Below are 20,491 nucleotides of genomic sequence, written 5' to 3'. Positions count from 1 at the left end.
GTTTGTTGATTTGAGAAAATTGTTTGATACAAAATTCTGATAGTGAAAAATAGGACCTGGAAGAAATTGTTTTCTGAAGTTTATTTCTGCTGGTGTGTAGTTATAATTTTTAACTAAACAATTTAGGTCAATGAATTTGAAAATTTGCTGCATAAATAATAAGAATAATCAAATATTTCATATTTTTTTTCTCATAGGATTTGCTATTTGTAGGTTTTTATAAATCACGTTCTTTGTTTTCCGTGAAATTATCTCAAATCTGGTTACTTTTCAGACCAAATTGCTCAATTCTTTAATTGAGCAATTTAACTAGCAATCCCTAGTTTAATAGGGATTTAGAAAATATGTTTTGAAATTTTTTCCTGCTATAGTTTTTCTTTTTAAAATATTCTGTGTCAGCTGAATGTTATTGACATAAAATTTTTTCTTGCTTCTCAACCCTCCTTCTACCCCAATACCATGTAACTTCTTTTGCCAGAAGTATATTCTATTAATGGATTAAGGTATTGATATATTTTGAAATTATCTTATCATATAGGAAACTATATAGAACAGTAGATATAGTCTGAGAATTTCATGTAATATTTCATAGGTCATGAGTATTTTTATGTTTAAACAGTGATGTGTTTGCAAATGAGTTCATTTTTCTGTAATTTGGGTCAGTAGTATAATTTTCAAACATACTTTTATTTGGGATTGTCTAAGTAGGATTCCTTTGTTGTTGTTGTTGTTGTTGCTGTTGTTGTTGTTGGCCATGCCGCACGGCTTGTGGGATCTTAGTTCCCTGACAGGGATTGAACCAGTCCCTCGGCAGTGAGAGCACGGAGTCCTAACCACTGGACCGCCAGGGAATTTCCTAAGTAGGAGTCCTTACAATTTGACATGTACTTATTTTGTATGAAGACATTTTGAAATTAAACAAAAGTGAAAATTAGTTTCTTACCCTGCCAGAAACTATTCTTGGTTACTTGGAGGAGGGACAAAGATTAGCACTTATCAGTTTGTATTGTAACTTCGAAGATCTAAATTTGGAGGATTTCCATCTCACTCTCATGTTCTTTGCTTCCTGATATTTCATTTTGCTCTTTTAAAGACATTTTTCAGCATTTAATATAGAATGGTTTAAAATTGTTTCACATTTTTTTAGAAATCTTAAAATGAAGTTTTTAAAAATAGTAAATATTCTCAGACCAGAATAATTTTAGTGAATTCTTACCATTTAATCATTGAATAAGAATTACATTTGTATATATGATAAAAGTGAGCTTACCAGTTTTGATGCACTGAGGCATGACATTCTTTACACCCAGTTTATCTTGCATTCTTTAGCGTTTTTGTTTATCTCAGACTAAATTATTATGTAGAGTAGCAATCTAAAACATTAATAATTTAGCAAATGCTGTTTAACGGATGTTTCTTTTATTTCAACAGTTAGAACTTTAGAGTTCCAGAGTGCATAGGGACTTTATGAAGACCGTATACTTAAAACAGTGGTTTTACATTATGAAAATAATTCTTTTGAGTTTGAAGATTAAGGGTATATTTGATTATGGGTATATTTCATAAGGCTCTTGAGAGGTTTTGAATTTTTTTAGGGCATGGAATTTTAATTGAGAGAAAATGTAGATACCACTTTCTTTGAAGGTGTGGAATGTTTATACATATATGTGTTTGAAGAAGTATAATAAAAATTCCATGTGACAAAAATTTAATTTTTCCATCTTACATTTCCATTCAGTATTCTTTTCCCAGTGAAGTTTTTCTTTATAAAGTTTTCTTCAGGACAAACAAAATTTTGTCTCTTTAGTAGGGTATGGACTTCATTTTTCTGATTAAGCTGCTACGCCTATATAAATTTGATATTTTATGAAATTCTTCTTTAGGTCACTGTAGTTAAATTTATTTATTAAAAACTTCAAATCTGTTCTTTATATCATGTCCCCATGATCCTAATATCAATATAATGTTAAACTGTTTCCATCCTTCACCCTTATTAGTACTTTTTCAATGAATAGTCTTATTCTAACCTAAGTACTTTACAACTTTTACTCAATATTAAGTATAAATATTAGATCTATACTTAAAGGCGTAATAAGACTGCAAACATTCAGTAAATCTTTTACAACAGAAAATATATCCATATGTTATGCATGTCACAGCACATCCATTTAAGGAGATTTACTTTTGTTTTTTTAAAGAATTACATTCATAAGACTAGTTTTTCTGTTAAAAATTGCCAATACATAGTTTTCTCTCTGCATTTGAAAACCAATAGCTTTCATTACAGAATACAGATAATTACAAGTAGTTGATGAAAGTACCTACCTAATTTTTAAAGGTAGATGCCTATTGTGTCACAGCTTAGACATTTGTATTATATGACTTTACTGTCTGGTCCTGTAACTGACAAAATGAGTTAGCAACGCAGAGGAGAGCAGAGGAGAGAAAAACGATATGTATCTGTATACCTTAACCTCTGTTGTCCGGAGGGGGCAGGGTGTTATTAAGAAGCTTTTGAAAATAGATGGTTTGACTTTGCTCCTGACAACTTTATCAAGAAATACAAACAAGCTATAGCTGAGAATGTTTCCTAAAGGAGATTTCATTCTGGGAATTATTCTCAAAGAATGCCTTGTCCATTAATATTTCAAATATGAATTACATAATTATTTTTGAAATGACTATGATGATTTAAAGTTATAACAGTTTGGCAATCTAATAGCAGTAGCATCAGTTTGACTTTTTAATATGTTACTCTTCTACAAATGAAAACTAATGCAGAGTAACTATTACAGTCCCTCATTTTTTTCTTATTGTCTGTATAACTATTATGAAAGTGAGTTGTGTATTTTTAGATTGTAGTGACATAAACTTTCTTTAAATTCTATAATTTACAAAACAGTATTTCAAAAGAAATTATCATGACTTTCTATCATTTATTATGAAACAATTTTTAATGAACAAGGTATCCTAAACTGTAGTTTTACTGTTTTTCCAAACCTACCTATTAAGGAACTAAGTGAAAGAAATAATTTCATTTTACTGAATACACTATTATTCTTTTAGCTTTAGGATCCTTTTCTACTGTATTTGGAGAAGAATGGAAGGAGAAGACTGATAGAGATTTTGTTAAGGTAATTCACGTAAAGTAAAATATTGAACCATTGAATTACATGTAGCCAAGGACCAAGGGTCAATGGTTGCTTATTTTATATACAAATTGTGATTAACTTGAGTAAAAAATTGTTTAGAATAGCTAATAAACAGAAGTAAAGTTTTTAGTTATCATACATAGATTTCTGAGAATGATAAATCTGTAACAAAAGCAGTAAATCAAAGGATACCCAGACTGTGAGTAGCAGTCCTGGTAATTTCCTTAGGATTCTTTTTCAGTTCACTTAATCACTCTTCAGCTGTTTCTAATATGCCACTTGATTTGTTTGTTAAGTTTTATTATAGTGACTGTGGTTTTTTTTTGTTTGTTTTTTTTTTTTGCGGTACGTGGGCCTCTCACTGCTGTGGCCTCTCCCGTTGCGGAGCACAGGCTCCAGACGCGCAGGTTCAGCGGCCATGGCCCACGGGCCCAGCCGCTCCACGGCATGCGGGATCCTCCCAGACTGGTGCACGAACCCGCGTCCCCTGCATCGGCAGGTGGACTCTCAACCACTGCGCCACCAGGGAAGCCCAGTGACTGTGTTTTCATTTCTAGAAATTCTCATTGTATTTTTTCAAATTTTCCCTTTTTGATCTTCTCCTTTTATACTTTTATAATTTTTAAAATATATATTTAAAATATCTTTTTATTAATATAATTAAATTATATGAATTAAATATATGATATATAAACATGAATATATTATATATTTTATATGTAAAATATAAATGAAAGCTTAAAGATATGTACATATACACATACCTAATAATGCTAATGTCTAAGCCTCCTGCAACTCTAATTCTGCTGATTCTGACTTGGTGGATTATTCCTTTGTGTTTTATAATGTTGGTTTATAAATTTCAGCAGATTTCTTTCTGTAGGATTTTTGTACAGATTGGTTGGAGAGTGTTTCTTCACTTCTGTGTTGCTTTTGCCAATCACTTGAAAGGAAATACTGATCAGAATGACTATATTAATTTTTTTATTGGAGATTTTTCTGATTACTCTCATGGTAAAAACAAATCCATGGGAGATGTGGAGCAGTCTAGTGGTGAATATATCATGGATTTTAACTGAAAGCTCAAGCAGAGACAGTCAATCCCTTTTGTCTCCCTTTCTTTGAGGGTATTAAACCTTCAAATTTCTCACCATGATATGGAGTTGCATTTTTAATTCCCAGTTTTACAAGCTCACCAAAGTTCTATATTCTGTCCTTACCCCACCCACTAAAAGCCAAGTCTCTTGATGGTAGTTAAGCAGATAATTTCTATAACTCCAGAAAACTGGTGAGTAAAATGTAAGATGCACAAAAAAGTACACTAAAGTAACACATGCAATCACAGTGGGGAATGGGTTTGTCAGTATAATCACTAATCACATGAAATCAAGAAGACACCAATATGTTGAAGATGAATAGATGATCACGTCTGTTGTGTGTTTTCATTAATTTCTGCTATTTATATTTTATTCTCATACTGTATTCTTTGGGTTTAAGTTTCTTCACTTTTTCTAATTTCTTGAGCTGGTGCTTACAGTTATTGATTTTTAAAAAATTTTTTCTAATATATACATTTGAAGCCATAAAATTCCATCCAAGCACACATTTAACTTTATGCTTCCAATTTTGATATTTCATGTTTTTATTATAACTCATTTTAAAATATCTTCATATTTCCATTATGATTTTCTCTCTGAAACATGGATTATTTAGAAGGGAATTTTCTTAATTTCCAAAAACATGAAAAATTTTCTAGTTTCCTTTTCTTCTTAATATCTAACTGAATTTCAGTATGTTCAGGGAAACATACTCTGTATAATTTTAAACCTTTGAAATATTTTCACCCTTTATTTGGTAGCTTAGCATTGATCAGATTTTATAAGCACTCCGTGTGTATTTGAAAATAATATATACAGGCGTATCTTGTTTTATTGCCCTTCACTTTATTGTGCTTCGCAGATACATTTTTACAGCTTTAAGGTTTGTGGCAACCCTGCATTGAGCAAGTTTATCAGTGCCATTTTTCCAACAGCATTTGCTCATTTCATGTCTCTGTGTCCCATTTTGGTAATTCTCTCAATACTTCAAACTTTTTCATTATTATTTTTTTATTATTATATTTGCTTTGGTCATCTGTGATCAGTGATCTTTGATTTTACTACTGTGACTCACTGAAGGTTCAGATGATGGTTACCATTTTTTTAGCAATAAAGTATTTCGTATTCAAGGTATGTGCACTTTTTTTAGGCATAATGCTGTTGCACACTTCATAGACTACAGTGTAGTATAAACATAACTTTTATATGCACTGGGAAACCAAATTTGTGCTGACTCACTTTATTACGATGTTCACTTTATTGCGGTGGTCTGGAACTGAATCTGCAATATCTTCAAGGTATGCCTGTATTCTGAAGTTGTTGGGTGTAAGTTTATATATGTCAGTTAAGCCAACACAGTTAATCATTTTTAAAAAAAATTTTTATTGGAGTATAGTTGATATACAATGTTATGTTAGTTTCAACTATACAGCAAAGTGAATGTTTTATACATATACATATATCCATTCTTTTTTAGATTTCTTTTCCCATATAGGTTATTACAGAATATTGAGTAGAGTTCTCTGTGCTATTCAGTAGGTCCTTTTTAGTTATCTATTTTATATATAATAGTGTGTATATGTTAATCCCAATCTCCTAATTTATATCCCCCTCCCCCGCTTTTGATTTTGGTAACCATAAGCTTGTTTTCTACATCTGTGACTCAGTTTCTGTTTTGTAAATAAGTTTGTTTGTACCATTTTTTTAGATAACACATATAAGTGATATCGTATGATATTTATCTTTCTTTGTCTGACTTACTGCACTTAGTATGATGATCTCTAGGTCCATCATTTTGCTGCAAATGGCATTATTTCGTTCTTTTTTATGGCTGAGTAATATTCCATTATATATATGTACCACATTTTCTTTATCCATTCCTCTGTCAATGGTCATTTAGGTTGCTTTCATGTCTTGGCTATTGTAAATACTGCTGCAGTGAACACTGGGGTGCATGTATCTTTTCAAATTATAGCAACACAGTTAATCATGATACTTAATAGTTCCATGTCAGTACTGGCTCTTTTTTTTTTTTTTTTTAATTGGGGTATAGTTGTTTTACAGTGTTGTGTTAGTTCCTACTGTACAGCGAAGTGGAGTTCATTGTGCTATACAGTAGGTTCTTATTAGTTATCTATTTTATACATATTAGTGTATATATGTCAATCCCAATCTCCCAGTTTATCCCCCTTCCCCCCCCCTCGCTTTCCTCACTTGGTGTCCATACATTTGTTCTCTACGTCCATACATTTGTTCTCTACATCTGTGTCTCTATTTCTGCCTTGCAAACTGACTGTCGTACAGAGTGAAGTAAGTCAGGAAGAGAAAACCAAATATCTCATATTAATGCATATATGTGGAATCTAGAAAAACAGTACAGATGAACCAGTTCACAAGTACTGGGTTTTTCAGCTGTTTATTTCTTCATTTATGAAGAGAGATATGTTAAAAGCACCCAGCTTCAGTGAGGATGTGTTTCTTTCAGCTTATAGTTCTATAATAATTGTGTTTTTATATTTTGAGAATGGGCTATTTAGTGCACACAGGTATAGTTGTTACATTTTTCTGGTTAATTGAACATATTATAAAGCGTCCTTGTTACCTTTAAGTCTCCTTTATCCTTTTTTTTTTTGGTCTGACATCAATATAACTATATCAGCTTCCATTTGGTTGGTGTTTATATAGTTCATATTTTACTTTCAATCTTTTTTATCCTTATATTTTAGGTGAATATTTTTTTGTAAATAACATGTATTTCAGCTTTTTTCTTCCCGTGTGAAAAACTTTGCTTTTTTTTTTTTTTTTTTTGTGGTACGCGGGCCTCTCACTGTTGTGGCCTCTCCCATTGCGGAGCGCAGGCTCAGCAGCCATGGCTCACGGGTCCAGCCGCTCCGCGGCATATGTGATCTTCCCAGACCGGGGCACGAACCCACATCCCCTGCATCAGCAGGCGGACTCTCAACCACTGGGCCACCAGGGAAGCCCAAAACTTTGTTTTTAAATTAGTGCCTTTATTCCATTTACATTAAGTGTAATTTTGATACAGTTATGTTTAAATTTACCATGTTCTGAATTGGTTTCTATATGTCCTACCTGTTCAGGTTTGTTTTCTTTCCTTCTCCTTTCTTACCTTTTTTGAATTGATTTGACTGAATATTGTTTATTATTCAGTTTTCTGCCCACTTAGATTTTACGTACACTTTTTCTGTTTTCTCATTAGAGATTATATTTTAACCCTTACTAGTTTAATAAGTTAGTACTTTTACCTCTTCTTAGATAATTGCAGGGACAATAGAACAACTCCATCTCTGTTTTCTCATTTTTTGATTTATATACTACTTTTGTTGTGTATTATTCCATTTTTGTCAGAGAACATATTCTGTATGACTTCAGTCTTTTTTAAACTTATCAAGACTTGTTTTATGGCTCAGCGTATGGTCTTTCTGGTGAATGTTTTATGCACACTTGAAAAGAATGTTGTACTATTGTTGGATGTAATATTTGTTAATAACAATTAAATCATATCATTGACAGTGTTGTTCAAGATTTCTGTATCATTAATGCATTTCTATATAATTGTTCTATGATTTCTTGAGAGATGAGTGTTGGAATTATCAACTATAATTATGAATGTCTTTATCCCCTATCAGTTCTGTCAGTTTTTGCTTCATGTGTTTTGAACCTCAATTGTTAGTAGCATGTACATTTAGAATTATTATATTTTCTTGATGATTTTATTTGTCATTATGAATTATTCTCCCTGACTGCTGGTAATTTCCCTTATCCTGAAGTCTCTTGTCTGATATTATTTATCAACACCAGCATTTTTATGGTTAATGTTTTCATCATATATCTTTTTCCATCACTGTGCTTTTCATCTGTAGTTTTATATATAGTGTTTCTTATAGATGGCTTATAGTTGAGGCTTTCTTCTCCTGCTTCCTTCAGTGTGCCTTTCAGTGTACAATTTCTTCCTTTTTATCAATGCATTCAGACCACTTATACTTTATGAGCATTTTAAAGGTAACATTTCTGTCTTGTTTGCATTATTACTGACAATAAGTTACTTTCATTCTTATTGTTCTTCCTTTTGTGATGTTTTATCTGACTGCTTTTAAGGTGTTCTCTTTGTCATTAATTTTTTTAATGTGCCTTGTTGTGGTTTTTATATTTATTTAGTTAGTTAGTTTTGTTTTGCTTGAGGTTTATTTAGCTTCTTGGTTTGTTATTTTTCATGAAATTTGGGAAGTTTTTGTCAGTTATTCAAAAATTTTTTGTTTCCCCTCCTGCTTTTCTGGAACTGTTCTGCAGGCCACTGTGGCTCTGTTCATTGTTTTTAGACCTTTTTATTTTCTGTGTACTTCATTGTGAATAGTTTCTATTGTTATGTCTTTATTTTCTCTTTTACAATTAAGCCCATCTAGTCATATTTTTTTATTTCAGATATTACGTTTTTCAGCTCTAGAAATTCCATTTGATTCTCTTTTATATTGTCCCACATTCATCTTAATTATGTTCATATTCCTTTAAATCCTTCAACATATTTAATAGTTGTTTTAATGTTCTTGTCTGCTAGTTTCACTATTTTTATTGTTTCTGGGTCTTTTTTTGTTGAAACTGATTTTTGCCTTAGTTATGAGTCATGTTTCCCACTTCCTTTGTACATCTAGTAATTTTTTATTAGATATAGATATTGGGACTGTTATATTATTTAGTGTCTGTTTTTTGGTGTCTTCCAAGAATGTTGCACGTTGTTCTGGCATGCTTTTAACTAATATATGGATAGTTGTTTTTAAGTTTTGTTATGACGAATACAAGACTAGTTTATCTTTATTCCTAAGGTATGGTCTTTTTTGTACCTGAATTAGCTGCATATATATATATATAGAGAGAGAGAGAATATATATATATATATATATATATATATATATATATATATATATATATATATATATATATGTATATATATATAATGTCTTCTCAGTTTAGTAATTGCTATGACCTCTTGGGTTTATTGTCTCTGTATTGTTGTCTAGAAAGAGTGTTTATGTAAAGATATGGGGCAGTCACTGAGCTCACCTCATTTGCTTCCCATGTTTCAGTGATTATGGTTTTGCATTACTCTTGCCCAGTCTGTGAAAACAATTGTTTTATATATATTGGTTTATGATGGGATGACTACTGCAGTACCATTACGGCCTGAGCAAAATTTTCTTCCAAGCATTTTTCATAGATTTTAATTTTATATATGTTTTTACCCGTAAGACTTTTTTTAGTATTTTATTTATTCAGCATTTATTTTGATTTAAATTACATCTTCCTTTTCATGCATTTTTTCCCCCCAGTGCAGGTTTGCAGATATTTTTCATTTGTCAGAAAATGTCTTTATTTCAGTTTTATTCTTTTTTTTTTTTTTTTTTTTTTTTTGCGGTATGCGGGCTTCCCACCACTGCGGCCTCTCCCGTCACGGAGCACAGGCTCTGGACGCACGGGCCCAGCCGCTCCGTGGCATATGGGATCCTCCCGGACCAGGGCACGAACCCGCGTCCCCTGCACTGGCAGGCGGACCCCCAACCACTGCGCCACCAGGGAAGCCCTTTCAGTTTTATTCTTGAAGAGCAATTTCACTGTGTAAAGATTCTACTTTGGCAGATATTTTCTTCCATCGCTTTGAAAATATCCCATTGTCCTCTGGCTTCCATTATTTCTTTTACAAAGTTTCCTGTAATTTTAGTTGTCTTTTTCAAGGTTATCTGTCCCTTTTTCCACCTTTGCATTTAAGATTTTTCTTTGTCTTTGCTTTTCAGGAATTTTATTATGATGCTCCTACACATTTTATCTTTTCTTGGAGTTTGGAGTGCTTGTTAAATCTATGGTGTGGTATCTTTCAATTGATTTAGAAAATTCTCGACCCTGTCTTTTCAAATATTGTTTTTGCCCATTCTTTCTATCTTTCCTCAGGAACTCCAATTAATTTTATGTTAGAACTTTTCACTGTATGTGTCTTGAATGCTTTTATTCTGTTCATCCTTTTGTCTCTTTATGCTTCTAACTTGGTATTTTTTTCTGCCTTCTCTTCCAATCACTAATTCTTCCTTGAGTTGAATCTAATCCTTTGTTAAGTCTGTCCATTGAGTTCTTATTTTCAGTTCTAGAATTTCTATTTAGCTATTTCTTATAGTTTCTACTTACATGCCAAACTTTTCGATTTTATCTTCTATTTCTTTGTTTATTTTCCACGATCATTTAAAATTCTACTCTGATATCTTTATTATTTGAATTTCTTGTGGCCCTTTTTTCTTGGTTATTGAACATTGTCTTATTCCTTCATATGCCTAGTTCTTTTTTATTGTTACCAAAGATTTTTTATCATGAGTTTTTTTTGCAGTGAGTCATTTTCGTGGTGGACCTTTTCTCAGATCAGAAACTTTAAATGCAAAGGAACTTTAATTCCCAAAACTAAAATACAATCATTTACAAAATACATCAGAACGTTTAGAAATAAACAGTGAACTAATGGCCCATGTGCTTCTTGATTAGTAGGGAAGTAACAAGATAAAATGGCATAGAAAAGTTAAAATTAAAGTTCATTTTGTATAGACATATTAATATATAGGCCTTTGTTTCTTAGCCTGAAAGATTAAGTAGTGGATTTCGACTTATTTCCTGTCTCTTATGGGTCAAAAAACAGTTTGTTGATATGGAATACTGCAAAGGAAACCTAAATATCTGGGTTACAAATTTGTGAACACAAATACTTCACCACTTGCTGTTTGATTTTCTTCTAGATGTAGATTTACTCAGTAGCTAGCTAGCTATGTCTCAGGAGTCTGTAAATAGTAATACTGTGACTGTATGCAGTTTACTAATTAATGGCTATTAATTATCATAATTTTTAAGTACTGATGAGCATAAATACTATTTCTAGATATTTTCCATAGCTATAAAGTGATCTGAAAATATCTGTGATTCATATTGGTGACAGTGTCAGAGGTTCTGCTATTGCTACTGTGGTTCATTTTCTAACATTCAGAGTTGAAGAAAATGCTAAGGAAATGCTAAATTTTAGTTAGAGGTTAATGAACATGTCATTTTTTTCTCCTCATTCATGTTCATAGATGCCCTATATTTTTCACAGACCTTTTAGGGATCTGTGGGCCCTAAGCCAAAATGACACCTTTGAACTATAGAAAAATCTAGCATTTGTGTCAAAGAACTAAGTACATAGAATACAATGATATCTACTTGAACTAAAAATAGAACTATTATAGTTTTACAGTCTGTGTGACTATTTTTAAAGTAATAGAATAGTTATTTGAAATTGTCAGAATTAAGTGTAATAATTTCTCATCACAGTTTTGGAAAGACATTGTTGATGATAATGAAGTACGTGACCTCATTTCTGACAGAAACAAGTCTCATGGTAAGTCAATGAGAAAATATTTTAAATAACTTTGAAATATCAATAATAATAAGTGAAATATGAGTTTACGTAAAATATGTTTTCTTCTCTTGTAGAAGGTACATCAGGAGAATGGATTTGGGAATCTTTATTTCATCCACCTCGAAAGCTGGGCATTAATGATATTGAAGGACAACGGGTACTTCAGATTGCAGTGATTTTGCGAAATCTTTCCTTTGAGGAGGGCAATGTTAAGCTCTTGGCAGCTAATCGTACCTGTCTCCGTTTCCTATTACTTTCTGCACATAGTCATTTTATTTCTCTAAGGCAATTAGGCCTTGACACATTAGGAAATATTGCAGCTGAGGTAAGCATGTGACAGTAGCTTAAAATAGTTTTTATAGTTAGCACAATATTTACTTTAAAATGTTAGGATGTGGGATTGTTATATTTGCCATAATTATAGAATATTAAATGCTTACATATAGTTTTTGCCTAAAGGTATTACACACTTTTGTGGAAAAAGAGAAATATTTGAAATGATGCTCCAGATTCATTGATGGCTATTCTCACAGTAATTACATTTTTTAAAGTTACGTAACATTGTTTGGCTCATTTTTATTAAATTTGAAATATACATTTGGATCTAAATTGGAAGAAGCCTACCTAAACAGTAGTGTCCTTTTTTTTTTTCCAGCTTTTATTGGATCCTGTTGATTTCAAAACTACTCATCTGATGTTTCATACTGTTACAAAATGCCTCATGTCAAGGGATAGATTTTTAAAGATGAGGGGTAAGTGCTCACTTAAGTTTCTCATTGTCTAAAGTACACAAGCTTTTTATCATCTTTTAAAAGACAAATACATGTTTGTGTGTGTATGCTTTTCAGGCATGGAAATTTTGGGAAATCTTTGCAAAGCAGAGGATAATGGTGTTTTGATTTGTGAATATGTCGATCAGGACTCATACAGAGAGATCATTTGTCATCTCACTTTACCTGATGTGCTGCTCGTAATCTCAACACTTGAGGTGCTATATATGCTCACAGAAATGGGAGATGTAGCTTGCACAAAAATTGCAAAAGTAGAAAAGAGCATAGGTAAGACTAAACCACAAAAAGCATTTAAGTTATTTTCTTTATTAAGGAAAAAATATTTAATGTGGTTGCTGTAAAAAATCACAATTGATATTTGGGGTTTACTGTTTATTTTGAGGAGTCATTACCCTTTCAGACACGCTTGTTTGTGTTATTCTTTCTGTCTATTTTAGATAAGCAAGAAACTTCTGTTATATAGAGACCAGGATGCATGTGGCTATCAGTAATCTTTACTTCTTCTCTTTATTTCTATTACTATATATTAAATTTGAAATCAACAAAATGGCTATGTCTGACTCTGGGGGGCAGGTCCATCTGTTTCAAGTGGTCAGCTGCTACTATTAAGCAACTAAAGCTGAGTGGAACAAGCTTCCTTCTCTACCTAGAAATGCTAGTAGTGGTATTATCTTCAAAATCATTGAACTCACCTTAGTGGGTTGTCAGTTTTAAACACACTCACTAAAACACGTCACGTTAACATTTTACTCAGTGATTCAAATGATTTCTTTCTTTGGTATAAATATTAAAATCAGAGTTAATAAAGATTTGGCTTGAAAAGTATTATTATTGAGAAATTAAGCTGTACTTTCCATATCAGTGGTTCCTAAATCTGACTACACATCAGAATCACTTGGGAAATTTTTTAAAAATGAAGATAGCTAACAGCCACTCCAGAGCTTCTAAGTCAGTCTTCAGAGATTGAGCCTAAAAATCTTTTTTAAGGATCCACAGATAATTCTGATGTACAATGATTCACAGACTGGCATTTGAGAAGCAGCGTTTTATATATGTATAGCATGTGTTTTTCAACGATGTCATTGTTTTACAATATTATTGACTAATAACTGTTGGTTTTTATTTTAGACATGTTAGTGTGTCTGGTTTCCATGGATATTCAGATGTTTGGCCCCGATGCACTGGCTGCAGTAAAACTCGTCGAACATCCAAGTTCCAGTCATCAAATTTTATCTGAAATTAGGCCACAAGCTGTAGAGCAAGTCCAAACCCAGACCCATGTAGCATCTGCCCCAGGTTAGTGTTTTTGTTTAATCTTTTTCAGTGTGGTTATTTGTATGTCAGATTTAATACTACGGATAAATTTAAATATGCAGTACAGGGAACTGATATTTTATAGTAGAGTAGGCTAAATGAGAATTGAGTATGTACTTTAATTTCTTAGATATTATACATTCCAGGAGCAGCAGGATCAACGTGAGCACAGAGAATAGAGAAATGAAGTTGAGAAGGTTTTAGAGTAGTGTGAGGGATTAGATATTATTCGCAACTGTAAAAGTATTAAGTGCCCTAACTTTGTGATTTCAGTCATTGGAAATTGATAGACCAGGAATTGGTTAATCATATGCTGCCTTGTAATTCTCTCAGGTGGTCATCAGAGTACATAAGTGTAATACCCCTATTATTTCTAAATCTTGGACCAAACACCACAGAATCAGTAGGATCAGACATGTGTGCATGTGTATACAAATGCTAATACATGTGTATATACCGGTACTTTTGCACCCTTCCTAGGATCCCATGGGTCAATTCTATTTAATTCAAATATCATTAATTAGAATTCAGACCTGTCCTTCAGCTCTTGGACTTCTTTCTCCTGGCTCATTATGAGTTACAATTTTTATATTTTAGCACTCTCAGCATTTTTGTTCTCCACCTTCATTTGTCCTAACAAAAACAATCCATCTTTCACCTCACCTGCTCTCTTACCATTCCCAAGACATTTCTCTTTCCTTGTTTTTTAATGGAGGATGCTTACTTTCTCAGTTGATCTTAACACTTTGTAGTTACTCTGGGAGCTGTGTGGCATGAATTTCTTCAACTTCTTCCCCCTTCCCTTACAAACTTATTAGCATCTGAACACATTCTCCTTCAACCCCTTGTGTCAGGAAGAGATGTTAACTACTTCTGAATCTGTACTCTGAATATGTCTTTCCCAGCTACTCATTCCTATATCTTAAACCTCTTTTTCTTTACTTGCTTCTTCAGCCTAGAAATACATTTAGATCTTTCTCAACCTCTCCCACTATCCTTAAAACAAAAATCTCATTATCCTTAATCTTTAACTACCACATTCCTTTAATCACCAAATCTCGTTGAGTCTTCCTAAATACTCTGTCTGGCCTTTTTGATTGCCAGTACTTATGACTCAGTTCAGACTCTCGTCATCTCTCTCCAGCTGTCTTGTTCTCCTCTCATTTAATGTTATCAAAATTGTATACTCTATTTACACAAAGTATGTAATATGTATCGCATATCTCATTGATTTCCATTATGTCTTTCTGCAGTATATAGTAGAGTTGTATTGTATGTGCATTTAACTTACTTGAATTCAACTAACAGAACTGGACAGTAATAGAAGGCATGAAATAAGTAGGTAATTTTGACTGCTGATCTGTTCAGTGAGCTTTCACCCATAGGCAATAGATGTTAAAGATCCCAATACATATTGGAGAATCGATGATCAGAAATTAAGTTTCTCAACCTTGAAAAGGAAATGAAACAGTTCATACTGCCAGTTAAGTGGGTAGTGGGGGTATGCTTTTATTCTTAAAGGAGAAACTTTTAAATTAATTTAAAAGATTAAGTTAATTGAGGGCCATAGAGAAACTGTTCAACATAGAGTGGAATTAATAGATTATCAGTGATACACTGAACTATAATAGGTCATTTGAAGAATATTCAAAGGTAATTTTGATGAAAACTACTATTTTTTGCCTTATTGCTGACCTGTGACCTTAACAAATGAACCCGTCCCCCAAACTAAGAGTTGATCCTCATTGGCAAATGGATAAAATTAAATATTGAGAGTTGTGGCTTGCTTGCGTAGTAGTAAGTCATTGATAGAGGTTTGAATTGGCCTCTAATAACCTAAAAGAGTTCATTTTTGAGCTGGTGAGCACTTTATTACTTGCTCATCATGAATGACAACTCTGAATTGTTTGATTAGTTAGCACTTACAGTTTGGCTTTTCCCCCCATAGTTTGTTTAATACTGCTTTTTAATGGAATGGTCATCTTCAAACTTTTTGCTCACTTCTGCTCATCACTATGAAAACTTGCATGACCTTTCACCCATTTTTAGGTTGACATCTAAATTTCTTTATCATAATTTAAATAGTTGCAAATAATATGTTTTTGTGTATATTGAATTGATATTTTAAAATAAAAGTTACAACACTTTTTGTATCCAGTGGAATATTGATGCTTACCACCATCCATTTAAAAAATAACACAAACTTGTAATATTAGAAATTTTATACTATCCCTCTTTCTCCTTGAACTCATGTCCACTGCCCTATCAATGCTTACATAGACATTTTAATTTAAAGTTTTTCAGGCTTCTGTTATAAAGCTCTAAGTGTTTAAAAATTTATTTTATTATTACAAGTTTTAATAATAAATAGTACATAAATCAATAGTAAATATATTACAGATCTTTGTAAGTAATTATTCAATAAAAGATGCAATATTGGAAGTACATCTCTTAATGAGATAGACATGACATTTTTCCCCTTGTTCTCTGGAAAGTATTACTCTAGTGTGTCTCTGAATGAATATTTTTTATTGCTAGAATAAAATTGGGTTCAGCATTAATTTTATCTCTGTTTTTCCTTTTTATAGATTTAAGTTGGAAATCTAGTTCACATCAATAAATAGATGAGGGTAGAACTTAAAATTCTTTAAATTTCTTCAGAATTATCTAAAAATTATTAAAATTGTATTTAATGATCTTCTGACAATTTGAGTTCTCCTTTGTTTTGGTTGAAATCAAAGAATTAACAGTACTTGACTTGTAAAATTATTTGTTGCCCAGTCATTATAGATACTTACTTTTAAGTTTATTGAAAATATATCAAAAAGGTATTAACAAGATATGACTGTAAATGATAAGTTGCTACTCTTTTACTTAGATGTACCTTGTTTAACCTAATACATTCAGGAAGTGTTAGCACAGTGGTTCTCAAACTTTACGGTGCATCGGAGTCACCCAGTGGGCTTAAGTGCTGATTTCTGGGCTCCATACCCTGAATTTCTCATTCAGGTGGATCGGAGAATTTTCATTTCTAGCAAGTTCCCATGAGATGCTGATGCTTCAGGTCAGGGCACTATACTTTGAGGGCCACTGGGTTAGGAAAATTTACATAGTGTTCATTTCAAGACCACAGTGTTTTTTGATGAAGTGCTTTTTATCATATGCATGAATACATTTTTGTCAAAGTCTTGGCACTGGAGATTTACCTCATTCAGTTATGGAAAATGTCTGCCACATAATCTAACTGTTAAAGTTAGTCTTTATTATCAAAAGTGTCTTGCCTCAATTTGTTATTTACAAAAAGTCCAACCTTATTTTTCAGTCCAAGAAAACATGTTACTTTGTGTTCCCATTGATACCTTCCTTCTTTCAGAATTCTGAGATAGTTAAACTTGTCATGAGTTTGTCATGTGAATGAAATAAGATGCCACCACCTTCAATATTACTTTAAAATATTCTGAATGCTTTACTTAAACAAGATTGTCTCTAAAGTAATGCACTCTTTGATAGTAATTGAGGGATAGAGGAGGAAAGGACATTAAGCAAAAATTGTCATCACTTTATAATATATCTGAATTCAGAACACACCAAAGGGCCAGAATACCCAATTTCTAATGCCCTACATTGCCCTTAACTATAATATATAAAACACTGGGATAGACCAGAAGCCCTACTCTAATACCTTGGTTTAAAGAACTTTTGTGGACACTAATATTTCCACTTCTCCCTTTGGTATTCCAGAGGTTTTTACACCATCATCATCATCATCGTCGTAGCTAACATAGTAACACTTACTATGTGCCAGGCATTGTTTTAAGTGACTTACATATAAACTCCTCTAATCCTCATGACGATCTATGAGGTCAATGTATTGTTACTTTTCCCCATTTTATAGTCAGAGAGGTTAAGTAGCTTTCCCAGCTAGTGAGTGATGGAACTTTAGAGCCAGCCTCTCTGGCTCCAGAGTCATGCATTAAACTGTATCTTACAGTGCTCTAAAGGATGGGTGAGAGTTAAGACTTCCTATTCCAAGATGGTTAAAGAGCAGTCATCAAAGAGGAGGTCATGTTTTCAGACAAAGCAGTTTTAGGAGGGAATATATACAAAACTTTGAGTATCTGAAAATTGATTCCTCTTAAAGTATAAGTGCCTTTGTATCCTTTGGAATGTCTTCAGGTATCCTGAGGACAATGCTTTTCATTTTGTAGCCACTTTTATAGTAATTATACATTTCCGGTTTATGCTTTTAATTTAATTGAGGCTGTATCATTCTTCTTTATGCATTGTTTATAAAGTTTCTCATAATTTCAACATAGTTTCTAATGTTTCCTGCAATTGGTTGTTAATTGATTCAGATTTCAGTCAGAGTAGGGTATACTCTGAGAGTATAATTGATGAAGAAAAGGGAAGAAGATTTCTACATAGGTTTAGGCCCTAGAAGGGTATTTTCTGTAACAGTGTCATCAAGTTAGAGAAGAAAAAAGATAGGCTGGGGCTGCCCAAGGAAAATAATTTTGGTTCTAATTATTATGTTCTGTTAAGAAGCAGAATATCACAATATGGCTTCTGAAATGTGACAGACCTGAATTCAAATTCAGCACCCCTAAAAGAAGGCTTTCCAGCTACACCCTATCTCCAGCTCTGCTATTTCCATCATGTTTTCCTTTGTGAACTTAATTTCTGAGCTTTAATTTTTTCATTTGCAAAACGGGGACAGTTAAATTTAGAACTTAGATAGAAGATTAAAACAAATCACATAAGTATAAATGGCTTAATACAGAATAAATATTTACAACTGGCTGGCTGCTGTTAGCTGTATCCCAGTGGAAGCCTGGGGTCTCATCAGACAAAGGTCAAGATTGCTTCAGATCATTCACAGATTGGGCTGAGCTGTGGGGCTCCTCTAGTTCCCATAATTTAGAAATTCATTTGGTTTTTTTTGAGGGTTCTGAGAAGTTTTGCTAAAATGTCACCTGAAATAAAAGTAGGTACATTTTGTAGGTTTAAAAATTATAAATTAATAATGCTGATTCAATGGTGAAACAGTGTAATTTTTATCTATAAATATGTAAGATTCATATTTTATTGTAAACTTATTGTAATATGAGTAAGTTTATATTATCTCATATTTTTCTTGTTTTCATTAGTTCCACCATAGAAGTTAGCTATTTGTTCATCATACCCAGAAGTTTTATATATGCCACTTATAGAATTAATGTTAATCTTTTAAATTCAGAAATGAAATTATTTGTGATACAATCTGCTTCTGTAACTAAACTGAGAGATGCTTATTTATTGATGTGTTGTGCTGTGTGACCTTCACCTAGTTATTTTAATCACTTTGAGTCTCAGGTTCCCACCTCACAGAATTAAGAAAGGTAATATAGATAAAGTTAAAACTCAGTGTCTGACAATGGAAAAAATAGAGTTTATATTAGTGAAATAATCCATATTATGGTTATTATTCAGATGATTGTGAGGTTAAAAAAATAGTTTGTATGAAGCATCTAAGATAGTGCCTGGTATAATATGTGCTCCATTATAAGTTTCTTTCTCAAATTTGTATATTTTCAATATGTTTATATACCTTTTTAAAAGGTATTCATTGTCAATATTAATTGGTTCAGTATCCATTAACTAAATATGGCATATAGTTTTAAAAAATGATGTAGCTAATGTATTTTTTTCTTTAGCTTCCAGAGCAGTTGTAGCACAGCATGTTGCTCCACCTCCAGGAATAGTGGAAATAGATAGTGAGAAGTTTGCTTGTCAGTGGTAAGTGGTTTATTTCTATTAAGGCTTTATCCTTGGGAAGAATAAAGCAAATGAAAAAAGGAAATGTATTTCAGCAGTCATCCAGAATGTTTTACTCTGTATTTCTTTTTAGTTAGGGTAGGATAACATTTATACAAAGAAAGGGTAATGTAAAATCACTTCACCTGTATTTTGGAATAGTTTGAAAAAAAAATTTATCAGAATTTTCAGAGTTAAAATAGTCTTTGACTAGAATTTCATTAAATTACACCACTCCTTTTCAAGTAAAATTTGTGTTAAAAAGTTATCATTGGCTTTGTAGAAAATAAGGTTTGTCAGGTTATAGAATTTGTTTTTCTTAAATTAACGTTTTATTAAAACTGAATTGGACTGACTTTAAGAAAATAGAACCAGATTTTGTTGTTAAATATCCCTCTTTTTGAGCAAAAGCAAAGCTTCTCATTCATTGCTAGTTAATTTTTCCTTTTTGTGAGTAGTAAGGGGTAACTAATCAAATAATAGAATAACCAGTATGTCTACACTGAAATAATCAACTTGAAAATAATATTTTCTTGAGAAGACTGACTGGTCACATCTCAGCCATTTTCTGAAAAAAATAAATGTAGACTTGGTTAGAACCATTTCATTTTTTCATGGCTAGTTGCCTCTACATTTTTTATGAATTTCAACTTTAATTCTTTAGAAGATTAACAGATTGAAATGTAAGATCACTTTTCAATGATTTATTACTTTAAAAAATTTCTTTCTTTGATCCCTTTTCCCCCATTCTCTAACATTATTTTTCTCCCATTCCATGCTCCTGTCACTCTGTGTTCCATATTTTTGGTGCTTTGTTTTCTGCGTTCCTATGACTATTTTCTCTACTTTTCCACTTTGCTTAAATCAGGTTTATGGTAATATCTCTAATTACTTGCTTTT

General features: G+C 32.3%; 1 protein-coding gene across 2 annotated transcripts in view; it reads left to right on the top strand.

The window, feature by feature from the left end:
• Nucleotides 1-20,491, top strand: part of ARID2 (AT-rich interaction domain 2) — a 171,300-nt gene that overhangs the window by 102,381 nt on the left and 48,428 nt on the right. For both annotated transcript variants that reach the window (XM_060112666.1, XM_060112667.1), the window contains 7 exons: nt 3,067-3,134; nt 11,606-11,672; nt 11,768-12,018; nt 12,349-12,445; nt 12,542-12,751; nt 13,613-13,780; nt 19,492-19,573. In XM_060112666.1, the coding sequence (XP_059968649.1) occupies nt 3,067-3,134; nt 11,606-11,672; nt 11,768-12,018; nt 12,349-12,445; nt 12,542-12,751; nt 13,613-13,780; nt 19,492-19,573 (943 nt within the window). The remainder of the gene's footprint in view (nt 1-3,066; nt 3,135-11,605; nt 11,673-11,767; nt 12,019-12,348; nt 12,446-12,541; nt 12,752-13,612; nt 13,781-19,491; nt 19,574-20,491) is intronic.

Source organism: Mesoplodon densirostris, chromosome 11, assembly GCF_025265405.1.
Source record: "Mesoplodon densirostris isolate mMesDen1 chromosome 11, mMesDen1 primary haplotype, whole genome shotgun sequence".
NCBI classification, from domain to species: Eukaryota; Metazoa; Chordata; class Mammalia; order Artiodactyla; family Ziphiidae; genus Mesoplodon; species Mesoplodon densirostris.
Note: the sequence above shows the minus strand (reverse complement) of the source record. Positions and strands in the feature narration are given on the sequence as shown.